General features: G+C 38.4%; 1 protein-coding gene across 10 annotated transcripts in view; it reads left to right on the top strand.

Moving 5' to 3' along the window:
- Window positions 1–13,961, top strand: part of Erc2 (ELKS/RAB6-interacting/CAST family member 2) — a 963,719-nt gene that overhangs the window by 287,482 nt on the left and 662,276 nt on the right. For all 10 annotated transcript variants that reach the window (XR_001234567.1, XM_005387388.2, XM_013515688.1 and 7 more), the window contains exon 4: window positions 5,036–5,110. Coding sequence is in view for 9 of the 10 variants with exons in the window: in XM_005387388.2 (XP_005387445.1) it covers window positions 5,036–5,110 (75 nt within the window). In the remaining variant the exon portion in view is untranslated. The remainder of the gene's footprint in view (window positions 1–5,035; window positions 5,111–13,961) is intronic.

The following is a 13,961-nucleotide window of genomic DNA, read 5'->3' as shown; positions in this document are numbered from 1 at the left end:
GATTATTCCTGATCTCATCTCTTCTATGGCCTTATGGAGTTGTTTCTTTACTTCCATTTTAATCATTTCAGCTATTTCAGGCATGTGTTTACCAAGTTCTCCTATGTTGATGTCTCCTGGACTTGTTCTGAGTGGGGTGGAGTTCTGGGATTGTGTTTTAGTCCTTCATTTTGTCGTGCTTGGTACTGGATACAGAAAGCTTAGTTTCCCTCTTCAGTAGCTGCATAGCAAAGGCCACTAGTGTCCCTAGTTTTTGTGTTGTTCAGGTTTGCCCCAGAGTGACCTCTGAGAAGCACTACTTTGTCTCAGGTTTTCCGGCAGTTGTTGATTTGTTTCTAGTTATCCCTGTTCTCAGACATGGGCATTGGTGTCAGTTGATGGTTGACCATCTAATCCAGCATCCCCTTGCAGTTCAGAGTACGTGCACTGCCCAGACCCTGGTTGCACTGGTGTGACAATCCCAGTCCAGTGGACCTATGTCCTCAGGCAGTTCAGGGTACAGGCAAAATCCAGACATAAACTGCAGGGTCCACAGTTTGTGAACCACCTGATTCTATGTCTCCAGTCAGTTCAGAATACATACAGGAACCAGATGCAGGCCGGATGGGTAGCAGTCACAGGCTGCCTGTGCCTTCGACCCGTTAGGGGGTCCGGGTGAAAGTAAAGCACGGCCTCAAACCGTGTGTCTAGCAGCTCCCAGAGCACTCGCTCACTGGGTGCAGGGCATGCGGGCACTAGGAGAGGCTACACACCCTGTTCCCAGCCAGAGAAGTCCCTGGGGCTTCTGAGTGAGGACCTTCTCTCTGCCCTGGGTGCAGGGAGGGGAGAGACTCAGTCTGCAATGGCGGCGTGGTGCTGGGTTGCCCACTCTGCCCTCAGGAAATACATGGGAAATACCTGGCTCTCTCCACGAGTTTAAGCTGGGAACCGTGGCAGTGTGAGCCAAGCACGGACTCGATCTGTGGGACCAGCAGCTCCCAGAGCACTCTGAGAGTCATGATTTCTGAGTATGAGTACAGTGCTCTTTCCTCTCAATAAAAGTTCTCATCCCAGAGTCTGGTTCAGGGGTAAACCTCTGGGGTGCTGAGCCTGGCTCTGTGAATTCATTGAAATGGTTCACACCATTTTGTTTGTGTGTGTGCTTATGTGCCCATTTCTGAAGAGAATTTGCCCTTTCCACTTGAGAAATCTGCGACCAGAAAAGTCTTAGATACAGCTATACTTGATGACTTAATATTGTCATTTAAAACCTATTAGAGTAAGTTAGATCTTGTACTCACCCATACCTATATGAGTAAATAGCAAATGCTTCTGGAAAAATTCATTAGTTGTTTAAGATTACTGTACAATGGCTGTATTTCCCGGGAGGTTAGGAATAGTTAGCGCATTCAACCAACTCGTATGTCTGTTTAGAAAAACTTGGCAAACAACCACATACTAAAACCTCTTCTGTGATTCAAAAGCTGCAAACAATACAGGACTAATAATGTGTTTTTTTCTTTGTGCAGCAATTGCTGTAGTGAGAGCAGAAAGCTTGGATTTCCATAGATAAAGCATGGAAGCTCAGAGGCTTGACTTAATAGAAGCTTATTTTTCATTCACTCTTCCACCTAGTGTAGGAGCTCAGCAGCCTTTTCAAATCGTGTTCCAGGTACCTAGGCTCTTTTTTGTCTTGGGCTTTGCTATATTCCTAGGTCTTCAAGTCCTTCACTTCTATTTAGCAGATAGCCAAAGAAGGAGAATTGAGAACTAGTTTGGAAGTTTTTGCAGATGGGAGTTCTTCATTATTCTGTCCATATTCTGCTGGCAGAAATAAGTCCTATCTAGACACAAGGGTGGTGGTAGAAGTCATAGGGCTTCTTAGCAACAGCTTTCCATTATGAAAGAGGAGCACAAATCTATTGGGCAACTAGTCCTCTCTGCTCAGGCAGAGTGAACATTTTAAGAATCTCAGAGGTGCATAAAACATCTGAGATGGGACTTTCAGATTATTTACTTAGTGTGCATATAGGTTACAGTACTGATTCTTAAGAACTAGGGTACTCTTCAGAAACAATGAAATCAGAACTAAAATTACAATCTCTGGTAATAGGAGATTTTATTCTTATTTTTAAAGAATGACACAGAGGGAAAGGGCACAATCTGGAGTTTGACATGGTTTATAATATAATAGAACTTAGTTAATTATAGAAACCAGAACTGTTCCCAGTTTTGCATAACAGTTGCCATAGTTTAGCTTTCTTTTTTAGTTGTACATTTGTCTGTATTGTTTTTTTGTACTTGGCAGAAATTACAAGACTGCATCCCTTTACCCTATGGTTTTTGTTTTTGCTCTTTTGCTTAGTTGTTTCTTGACTATTTTTGTTTTATACAACAAAGTTCTCATAATTTTTATTCTAGAATGGGATTATCTATGGTATAAAATTATCATGAACTTAATTTCTCAACCTTGTTTTAAAGATGATTTTGATACCTGGTGCCAGAATTGGTGATCCATAAAATATAATTAAAAATTCTACTATTGTAACACTTACTGTACAATAATTCTGACAAGTGACTTATTTCCTATTTTTTAACTTATGAGATTTTATTGGTCAGATGTAGTCCAGTAAGGTTGGAAGTAATGTTGAAGGTTAAGTAGCTTGTTTTAGAGACTGAAGTTCTCATGGGATTAATCCAAAGTATAGTGGAACTGGATTGTTCTGACCATGAAAGCCAAACATTGGAAATATATTCTACTAGCTAATGTTAAAAATTAAATTTACAAATACTTAATAACATTTACTAAAACTCATAATTTCCTAATTTCTTTTATGTAGGAACTTGGGATTACTGAATCTATTATATCTATGTATTGGAAAATACTATATAATGTTCCCTCTTCCTAGCAAAATACCTGACACTGGCTACTTTATAGACAAGAGGTTTATTACCCTATAGTTTTGAATGCTCAGAATCCAAAGAGCATGGTGAGGGAACCTCCCTCTGTATATTACATCCTGGTAGATGGTATCATGGTAAGGGTGCATGTGAGAGAGTGAGGTCCCACAGTGGGATAGGCAGAGAGAATGGAGAGGGGCCATCTTACTCTGTCATAACAACTCTCTCATAAAAACTTTCCAGGATCCCACAAGAAGTACCTTAGTCTCTTCCGAGGACAGTGCCTTCAGTAACCTAATGAGCTCCTGCTGGGCCCACCTTTTAAAAGGTTCCACTACCCTGCACTTTGCCACACTGGTGATCAAGCTTCCGGCAGATGAAACTTTGAGGGGTACAGTCACACCATATTTAAAACATAGTACTTTTTAACTCTATAATAATGATGCCACTTAGGTGGAGTGATGTTCACCATCACGGGTGCTATTTAAGTATTTACCAGAAGCCCACTGGACTTAATATATAGGTCACATTGTTTGTTTGGAAATGCTGAGACTTGCAAGAAACAAGCAGTGGCAGGGATATTGTAAATGCATAATAAAGGACAATTGCCTATAAGGTCTTCTTTTCAGAAGACCTCTGCCATCTCCAAGGAGCCTAAAAATGTCTATCCTGCCAGCTTTTGAAGTTATAGACTCCAAAAGGATGTAGGGGTCTTGATTTATTCATAAGGTAGGTTCAGTAGCACTTGCTCCATTTCTTGCAGGGATGTGTATGTCTTAACTGACATGAGAGCATTTTAAATCATTAGAAAGAACAGGTCTTGAATCCTAGGGTGAGAAGTAGTTTTGCATTGGATTCCTGACTTGTGTCACTCATGACTTTGAGGAGAAAATATGTGTCTCTGACTCCTGAAGTTAGAGCTGTAGCAGTGATTGCCCAGTGCTGGTCCCTGAACATGTGCACCATGCATGGTTCATGGTTAAGATTTTTAGGCCACTGGCATAAAATACAATTTAATAAAATGAAATCATGTCATTTTCAGGAAAATGACTGGAATTAGAGACGATCATCTTAAGGAAAATAATCAAGAGGTGGGTCCAGACTTGATACGGGTCACTTACGAAGAAATTTCATTAAGACTTATTTCTGCTTCCTGAAAAATCAATTGAGCAGTCAATATGAAATGGCTGTAGATTTTGGAACTACTGGACCATAAACTTTCAAATTTTTTTTAAAAACAAGAAAGACCCACCTCTTGATTATTCCTGCTGTTTCGCCCTCTAATAACTCTGTTGCTAGTTGTTAAGAAAATGAGTGCATGACCTGAACAAATCTTATCTGTGTCTCTTCTGCCAAGACAACTTTTCCAAATCGAGACAAAACTGTTCTTTTGAGGAAAGGCATGCACGAAATAAGCCTTTAAACTTAAAACTGTAATAATGTTGTTCATTCTTCATTTAAAGAAATATTGTTCCTTATTGCCTGAGTTACTGGATTCACATCTGGCTTTGGCCATTTTTGTCTCTCTTGTAATACTGTTGATATTAATGCCATTTTAATTTCTTGGCATCATGATATGTAAACATATCACCCGCAGTTATGATTTTTGAAAAAGGATAGAAACTTGGATTTGGAAGCAAGAGATTCACAGGGTTACAACAGATCACAGTAAAAAAAAAAGTCACAGTTGCACTGAAGTGGTTTTAAATTGCTCATTTTAAACCTACCTCAGTAGCAAAATGCCATGCGTGCAGCAGATTTGCAACCACGTTAGTCATTTTCTTTCTTCCATACCCTTGCTGTGTTTGTGTTGGGAGCACAGAGTAATGTAATTTAGCAAATTATGATTTGATGGCTGGGCATCAGCCCCAGTGTTGAGCAGTATTTGGACGATGATTACTTGCTGGCTTTGTCACAGTTGGCATTAATTATTGATGGAAGTTTCAGAAATAGCGCATGTGCCAGGAGCGTTTCACCGGAACGCAGGCTGCAGGCAGGAGGGATGCTAAAGAGTGTGGGGGAAGAGGCACCTGTGGCTTGCTTATGTCTGTGCACAGGGAACCTGGACCCAGTGGGCTGTGTGATCGCTGTGTAAAGGTCATGGTGTAACGGAAGGATGAACCGTCAGGCTTATTTCTATCGTGTTCCTCCCCAGGAACTGCACCGAAGAAGCCAACTTCAGCCGGAGCCAGCCAAGACGAAGGCTCTCCAGACTGTCATCGAAATGAAGGTAGGAGCTGAGCACATTTGTCAAAAACAGCACTGCCTTCAGAGTTCGTTCTAACTTGATGGTACCTAACAAATATGTGAAATTAATCCTGTGTGTTTTCTCGGCACTTGGTGGGTACCTTGCTTCTGGATCTTTCTTCCTTCCTGGGTACATTTAATTTATTGGCTTTTTAATTAGGATCCTTTTCTAGGCAAATGAATAAAGGGCTCAAGTGTCCCGTGCTGAAAGAAGCTGGGTTCATTTCCAGATTATGTCCAATGCTGTTAACCCTAAGGGAGTCTTTGTATGTGCTTTAAAAGTAAATTTCTAAGGCTAGAATAACCACCCTCTCTATTCACACTACAATGAAGACACTTTTGAAAAACAGGGCTTTTTTTTTTATAGGGAAGTTATTTTACAGGCATCAGATGTATCGAAGAATTAAAATCATACTATCAGCAAAATTTACTTCTTAATGATTCCAATGTTTTTTTCCTAAACAAGTCTGGAACTAATCATTTATTAAAAATTCACAAAGCATCCTGTTTGACTGTGGGGGCAGAGAGCTAAACTATTGAGAGGAATACAAAAATCACTCCGAGTGGCTTTAAAGCATGCAAAGAATAATAAAGTAAATGATGACGGCCAAGCCTTGATCTGTAATTAAGAAGCAGATCAAAATGAGAAGTACTGCTTTGCCAGTACTTAGAAATTTCAAGTTTTTTATTTCCGGTGTTTGTGAGAGGAGAGCAAATAGTACAATACTCACTTTAAGAATAAAAAATTTTTGATTTAAACTATTCTGTTAAGAAGAATGTTTCATAAAGATGTTCGTGGTCTGCAAATTCCAAACTTGAGCTTAACACTCAAGGAGTTTCCTGGACACCATCAGCTTACAAGAAAATTCTCGAGCTTGATGATAGGATAATGATTTTTTTGGTCTTTCTTGTAGTGCATGATTTTGAGTTGTCTGCCAAAAAACCCCCAAGTCCTAGGGAAAAAGAAACTAATATTAACTGTTGAATTCTTGGCATGTACAGTTCTGACTTGGGATTTTTTTTCCTCATCCATGGCAATGTCTTCATCCAAGTAATTATTTTTTGTGTGTGTGCAAATAATGTAGAACATTGGCTTTGAAACCTATGTCCCCCAAGTGAGGAGGTTATGTAAGTCATAGGGTCTCATGATGTGTTTGCTGTAAATTGATTTGAAAATATAAAGGACCATATATTAATATAAAAATAATTGTTAATCCTGGCTCATCAATTGTTTTGCATTTACATAACTTTAATTTGAAAAAAAGTATTTTTTGGGAGGGGCAGTGGTTTATAACTGAGATTTTATGCTTTTCATTGTGATCAAACCTGACACATGGTTAAGGCTTAAGAAAAAGTAAAAATAGAAAAAAGAAAATATGTAATAAGTATAAAAGATCTGGTTTTTATTTTGCGTATAGTGGTTCAGTCCCGCTTTCACCCACCTCCTCAATCCCTCATACAAGTAGTAAGTGAGGAGAGGAGATACACACATCTATTTCTCAATTGTCATTTTTTAAAATAAAGGAAAAATAAGTTCTAGAGATCTTTGGAGAACCTGAGCATCTCTCCTAGTGTGGTATTTTCCTGCTAAATGTTTTGGCACAAAGGCAATTGCTGTGTTTTGGTGACTTTTTAAAGTAAAAATCATTTTAAATTCTAGTTTACTGGGCTGGTGATATACTTCATTGGCACAAGCACCTGCCTGGCAAGTGCAAGGTCCTGAGTTTGATTCCCAGTACAAAAAAAAAAAAAATTCTGGTGTACCATTTCTAGCTTTAATGTCATATTATAAAACAAAATCATTAGGAAATAAAAATATCATTTAGGCTGTCTATATGGGAAGGCATAAAACCATGATTATTAGGGCAAATTCACATATACACATTATCATTCAGTTAAGCTTGGAATTTTTCTATTATGGGTGCTAAGGATGCTGTTTTGCAGGCGTAGGAACACATTGTTAGGACACATGAAAATCAATATATTTTGTCAGGAAACAGCCTGAGTCTTTCTTTTTGGATGCCGGTTAATTTACAAAAGCACTGCCTTATGTTTTGTCTGTGGAGAAATCTGGGTCCCATTAACATGTATACTGAACACACCTAAATTGAGTTATGGAGGCAGCTGGTAGAGGGTCATCGCCTTGGCTGTGTGTATAACTCATGACAGAGGCTGTGATCTCATCCAATTTGGTGCATTGGAAATTGGAGGAAATGTTGGAAAGCCGCATTATACAAGACTAGAGTTGACTACCAAATAGAAGTGATCTTTAAATCCAGAGGGCAGAACTTGGGACCCTGTTGTGTCTTAGTTTTGGGAAAGTGGCACTTAGTACCAGGGCAAAATCTTTAAAAGAGTTTTTTTAGAGTAAACTGACCCTGTAGTTTCAGGCAGATGACACAAATTAGGGCTCACAAGGTACTACTTGTCTCTTGCTTCCTAGAGAAATTGGAGGTGAGCTTCTGAACCCTAAACATCCCTGCATGGAAGGTTTGGTGAAACTATATGGTGTATATTTAAATTTTTAAAAAATTACAGTAAAAGATGCATTGGCATTAATCCCCTTCGAAATACTCTTCCTTGGTTTGAACATACTTATCGTTCTCACAGCTTTTTTTTATTAGTACATGTTTGGAGTACATAATATTTACATTACTTGTGTGGAGTTGATATATATATATATGACTTATCTTAATTTCTTTTTTTTTTTTTTATCTCTTCTCTCTCTCCTTCCTTCCCTTTCTCTCCAACTCTTGATCACTTTCCTATTCGAGTAAGATCAGTCTTCTTACCTCTTATTATCTATGTTTTGTTTTGTTGTTTATTTATAATTTGGGTTACTCACATGAGAGAAATCATGTTCTTGCCACTTTCTGAAGCAGTTCTGGAAATACTCTTTTGTGGGTGCCTAGGATAAAAAATACGGTGAATTCTCCGCTATGTGCCATCCAAGGTAAAGCCATGTTTTTTTTTTTTTTTGATTTTTCTCCGGTACCGGGAACCGAACTCACAACCTTGTGCTTGCCAGGCAGGCGCTTTGCCGCTGAGCTAAATCCCCAGCCCCCAGCCATGTTTGTAATAACACTGAGGGATGCCATCATTTACTTTATTCACTGAATCTGGCCCCATGCAATGTCTGGCTGTTCCCTAAAGTCAAATGACCGTGAACGATAAATGAGTTGAATGAATGTGGAACATCTAGGAAGCCATAACAACACAAGTAAAAGTACAACTTCCAGAACTGCGTCAGAAAGTATCAAGAATGACTGGATAAGTGTCCTTGAAGTAGAGGAGGGTATGTTTAGGGAGGTGAATTAATGACAATGTGTCTTTTACCATAATAATTTTTTAAAAATTAAACAATCAAAACATAAATATATTTGAATCACATTTGCATCAATTAGAGAAAGGTATTTGTTGTGAAATCTGTGGAATCTTACCTGACTTCAAGCACTACGTGGAACCACAGCCCAGTAGATCTAGTAGATTTCTGTGTGCCCCTCTAAACTTAGGGAGTTGTAATAGTGTGTCACTGCAGGGTGAGCATTGGAGAGGCCCCTTTAAAATGGGGACGGTGCTCTTGCAGACCTCACGTGTGCCAGTCAGCTGGAGCCTGGGGTCTGAGATCATCTGAAAGAAGTGAAAGGAAGCACAGTGGATAAAGTTATTTATAATTTATCTTCTTGCAGGAAGCTTCAAGTTTTAATTTTGATCCTGATTTGGTCTGGCAGGTATGTTCCAAGTTTGCATGTGGAACACTGTGTGCATTTCTTGGAAAAATTAGTTTCTTGTAGATATGATACGTCTCCTTTTCCTCATTTTGTGTCTAAAGATTCTATACTAAGTTCCTCCTTTCTGTTCTTATAGAGAACTGTCAGTATGAATGGCAGTTAACAGGCTTGTATTTTTCACTTTTCTTTCTTTAATGCTAATTCCTTTGAAATAATGTGTTTTTGACTTATTTTATTATGGATTTGACGTGACATGATGCCCAGCAGTTTCATTTTCTTGGTCTCATGCATAAAGATTTACTTTAAAAAAAAAAAAAAGAATTACTGCATTGGTAGTATTTGTTAAATAATCTCAAAACATTTTTTCTCAGAGGTTCTAAGTGAATGAAAATCTAATCCAAAATGAGTCTAATCGAAATGAAATTTATTGGATTACTTAAATGGAAAAAAGCAGGACATTGTTTGAGGCACACCTTCATCCAGGGGCTCCAAAAGATACTACCAATTTTCTCTTATTTGATATTTTAGAATCTTGGTTTTCTTCTTGTGAGCTCTATTTGCAGGTAGCTGTTCCCCACCTTTCTAAGCCAAGTGCACATAACCACTCCAAAAATCACAGAAGAAAGGGTAGGGCAACAGCGCCTGCCTGGCAAGCACAATTTCTGGTACAAAAAAAAGAGTAGGGCAAACGTTGTTGGTTTTTTTGTGTTTTTTTTTTTTAAATGTGAAAAAGCAAAACAAAACGCAATCTATACTAGAGTCAGGATAATTACTGAGATGGAGCTTGAAACTTCAAACTTCACAGCCCGGATTGAAAAGAAAGTGCCTGGGGTTCCTTCATTCTCATTTGTTGAATGCTTTAAATAATATTCATTAAGAAAACCAACTTTCTGCTATCCCAGCAGAAATTATCAGGTTTTCAGCAGAAATTATCAGATGGAACATATGTGAGTGATGTAAGAGTTTTAGGAAAAGGTGCTGAAAATATATATGGCCTGGTGGATTTGTTAACCTAAGGGAATTAAGAAGCCAGGCACATAATGACACTAAGAGGCAGCATTTGTACTGGTCACTGAAGTGAGGATTGTGGGTGTTTAGCTTTCCAGTAACGTGACCGGCTCAGGATTTGCGTGCTATGCGTGTTTCTTCTTGAGTAACATTTGTCTATACTAGCCTTTTTTTTTTTTTTTTTTTTTAAAGTTAGAACACACTAGTAACACAAGATAAAGTTTGACTTAGTTTCTGAAGGCTACTTGTGTAATTCACGAAAGAATTTGACTTTGCATTCAAGGGCAGCATGACTGTGAAGGTTGAATTTTGTTATTAAGACTAAAGACTACACTTTGTCTTTGTGCCCCGGCAGATGAGTGTTTGGGGCGGGGGTGCTGACCTCCATTGGGTTCTACTGAGAAACATCTTGGTGTTTGGGGAAATGAAGCCCGTTCAGATTCACAAGGTGTGGGAGGGATGTACCATAACATTGTAAACGCAAGAGCTACTGCTTGGCATCTTCCCAAGGTCACCCTGCTAGGAAAGATGAAAGTGAGTTCACATTAGACCTATGCCATGAAACACAACCTAGGAGCTCTCGTAGACATACCAGAGTACTGTGATTTAATCAGAGATACTGTAAAGTAGCTGCCATATTTCTTTTGTCTGTAGGCCCTACTGAGGTTTATCTAATTCATCTTTGGATCTGTTTTGGGTCTTCATTAAAATTATTTCTTCTGATAGGATGCTGTGTTCATAGGAAATTTGTGCCAAGTCCATTTTTTTTTTTCTGGTCCAGCTGTAATGATGACTGTTAGCCCTTAAGACTATGACTGCCTGGGTATGTTCAGGGGTTGATCAAAAAGTAGTGTGTGTTTAAATGTTTAGAAATCACAGTAAAAGACACATTGCATGAATCTTCCTCAGACTACTTTCCCTCACTTTGAACACACTTATCCCATCATTCTTGCCACTTTCTGGAGTGGTTCTCGAAGTCTTCTTTTGTGAGTATCTTTACAAGGTGTGATCAGAAATATGGTGAATGCTGCGGCCATGTGCAATCCAACACAAAGGCAGGCTCATTTTATTCACTGGACTTGGCACAGTGTAATTTCTTGCCCTTCCCTAAAGTAAAAATGACCAGGAAAGATCAACATTTTGAGCTGATTTAGGACATGGAGGCAGCCACCACAGTAAAGCTAAACACACTCACAAAAGACTTCCAGAACTCCTTCAGAAAGTGACAAGAACAACAGGATGTGTTTGAAGTGAGGGAGAATATTTTGAGGATTGTTAGTGCCAATGTGTCTTTTGCTATAAAAATTTTTTTAAAAAGTTTGAACATTCACTGTATTTTTCATACTCTGTTGCTCTGTGGCAGTGCACTTGCCTAGCATGTGCAAGGTCCTGGGTTTGATCTCCAGCAACGCAAAAACAAACAAAAAGAAAGTGTCCCTGTTCCTTTTGTTGGGTACTAAGCAATAGCAATACGTCAGTAACAACAAAACACCACCTGAGGCACCCTCACTTTAAGAACACTGCCACTACATATGGGGGCCAGGCACTTGCAACCCGTATTTGAATAGGCATAGCCCTGCCCATTTCACGGGTGAGGAGGCTGTTCTTTACAGAAAACAAGCAGGCTACTTACGGCCTTAGAGCTAATTGGTTGGCAGCTGAGATGGGAACATAAGCTTCTCTTCAAAGCCCTTGTGCTCTCCACTCCTGTCTGGTTGTACTACAGATGGCCCATATGTTCAACTGGTTTTTCTGTCAACAATGACTTTAGAAGCTGTGCACTGAAGTTTGTATTGTTGAACAGTAAAGACAGCTCAGACAGCTAGAGATGCCTATTTGATACGTTTGGAAAGGGGCAGAGCTGTACATCGTGCTCTAATCAAGGGGAATCCATTTTACATATACGTGTTATCAGGCCTCTAAATAAGGTTCCAAAGATGCACCTACAGCCGGCACATTGCCTGCAACTCCCCTGCATTTCAAGTCTTGCTCTGAAGTCTTTTTAACAGTATGGCAACTTGTTCAAACTTGTAAAACCTTATGTTTTTAATGTGCACTACCCATATCAGAATTATCCTTTAGTGAATTTCATCTTTCAACTTGAAAAAGAAATCTTTTTTCCATTTGACTGTTCTCTATAAATGGGGTGGGGGGTTGGATTTTCCTTAAAAGGGGGTGATGGTTGTGGTGGTGCTAGATTTGACTGCTTTCCCTAAGCAAGAGGGGCTGGTGTGGGTTCTAAATGATGGAGAAAAAGAAAAACGGTATATGGCTGTCATTTGGAAAAAAGTAAGATTTATAAAAAATTATTCTTACAGTGTTTTTGATTCTAAACATTTGACTAACTGGCCAGTAGACGATACTTGCAGTTTAACTTGGTTAGTTTGTGTGAATGTAACCCCTGAAGTTGGGTCATGGACACTGCTGTTTACTGAATAGGTGTTTTGTTCAAAGAACCATGGTAGGCCTTTCAGAAAATGGAGCTTTCAGTCTTAGGATGCTAATGGAAGGAAGTATGTAACCCGTCTTGTAAAGGTGACATATGATAAACAAATATAGGCAAGTAAGATTGATCAAACAATTAAACATTAACTGTGCTTTCAATAAAGTAGTATAAATCAGTAGTACAACTATCTTAGCTATCCTGTGTATATCTATGTATGTATTTTTCCCTTCTTTTTTTCTTTTCTCTTTTCCCTCATCCCAGTTGTGCCTTCCAGTTTCTTTCCCTTTTGTAATATCTATTGTACCTTTTAGATTTTATTCACTCTTTTGGGTTCTTACACTAGTGAGACAATACAGTGTTTACACATGCGGGTCTGATTTATTTCACTTATGAGTATGGTCTCTAGTTGTGACCATTTACCTATAAAAGCTGTGAATTTACCTTTCTTTATAGCTAAGTTATATTCCATTATATAAAAATATCACAACTTTTTTATCCATTTCTCAGTGGATGAGCATTTGGGTTGCTTTCACAATTTAACTGTTACAAGTTGTGCTGCTATAAACATGGGTGCACATACATATATTGCTGTGATATGATATTTTCAGTTCTTCTGGAAAAATACCCAGAAGGGAAATAGCTGGGTTGAATGGAACCTCTAATCCTAGTTTATTGAAGAATCTCCAGACTGATTTCCACAGTGGTTGCACCAGTCTACACTCCCACCAACAGTGGAGAAGTGTTCCTTTTTCCCCACAGCCCCTCCAGCATTTGTTTTTGTTTGATATCTTTATGATAGCCATTCTTTCTGGGGTGAGATGGAATCTCAGTATTGTTTTAATTTGCATTTCTCAAATGACTAATGATGTTGAACATTTTTTCATGTATTTATTTGCTATTTGTATTTCTTTATCTAAGAAGTGTGTATTCATCTCAGATGCCCATGTTTGGATTGGGTCTTTGAATTTGGGGGCGCTAATTTTTTAAAAATCTTTAGATCAATTTGAACATATCAATATGTAATACAACCACCATTGTTAATTTCCTATCACCTTGTCTGAAAATATGTATTGCTTGTATTATTTTTGTGTTATTTTGTAAATATCTGTTAATATGTTTTCTTTCGTTTTTAAAATAAAAAACATTTTAAAAACTGATATATGAAGGGCAAAATTATTATGGGAACATAAGGGATATTAAATAACAGGATGCAGGGACTGCTTCTTGAAGGAAGTAGCATTTGAGGAGGGCTTGCAAAACTGGCATACTTGTGAGAAAGGGAAGTATGGTTTATAAACAATGGGAATTATCAGAGCAAAGGCAAGGAGGCTAGCAAGTACAACGGTTATCTAGGGAAGAGCACATCATTCAGTGTGCTTGAAAGAAATACTTAAGGTTAAAAGCAATGGAAGAAATTAAACCATGAAAAACTAGAAGGAAAGAAATAATAAAGATAATAGTCAAAATCAGTGAAATCCAAAGCAAACATGTAGTAGGTAGGGACACCAAAGCCAAATGCTGACTCTTTGAGGAGATTAACAAAAATGACAAATCCTGGTTAGAATCAAGAAAAGGAAACACACAAATAATGAATATTAGGAATGAGAAAGAGGCATCAGTATAAATTATAGCAGTAACAAGAGGATTTT

Source organism: Chinchilla lanigera, unplaced genomic scaffold (assembly GCF_000276665.1).
Source record: "Chinchilla lanigera isolate Chin_1 unplaced genomic scaffold, ChiLan1.0 scaffold00029, whole genome shotgun sequence".
Taxonomy (NCBI): Eukaryota; Metazoa; Chordata; class Mammalia; order Rodentia; family Chinchillidae; genus Chinchilla; species Chinchilla lanigera.
This window is presented reverse-complemented; position numbering and strand designations above follow the sequence as displayed.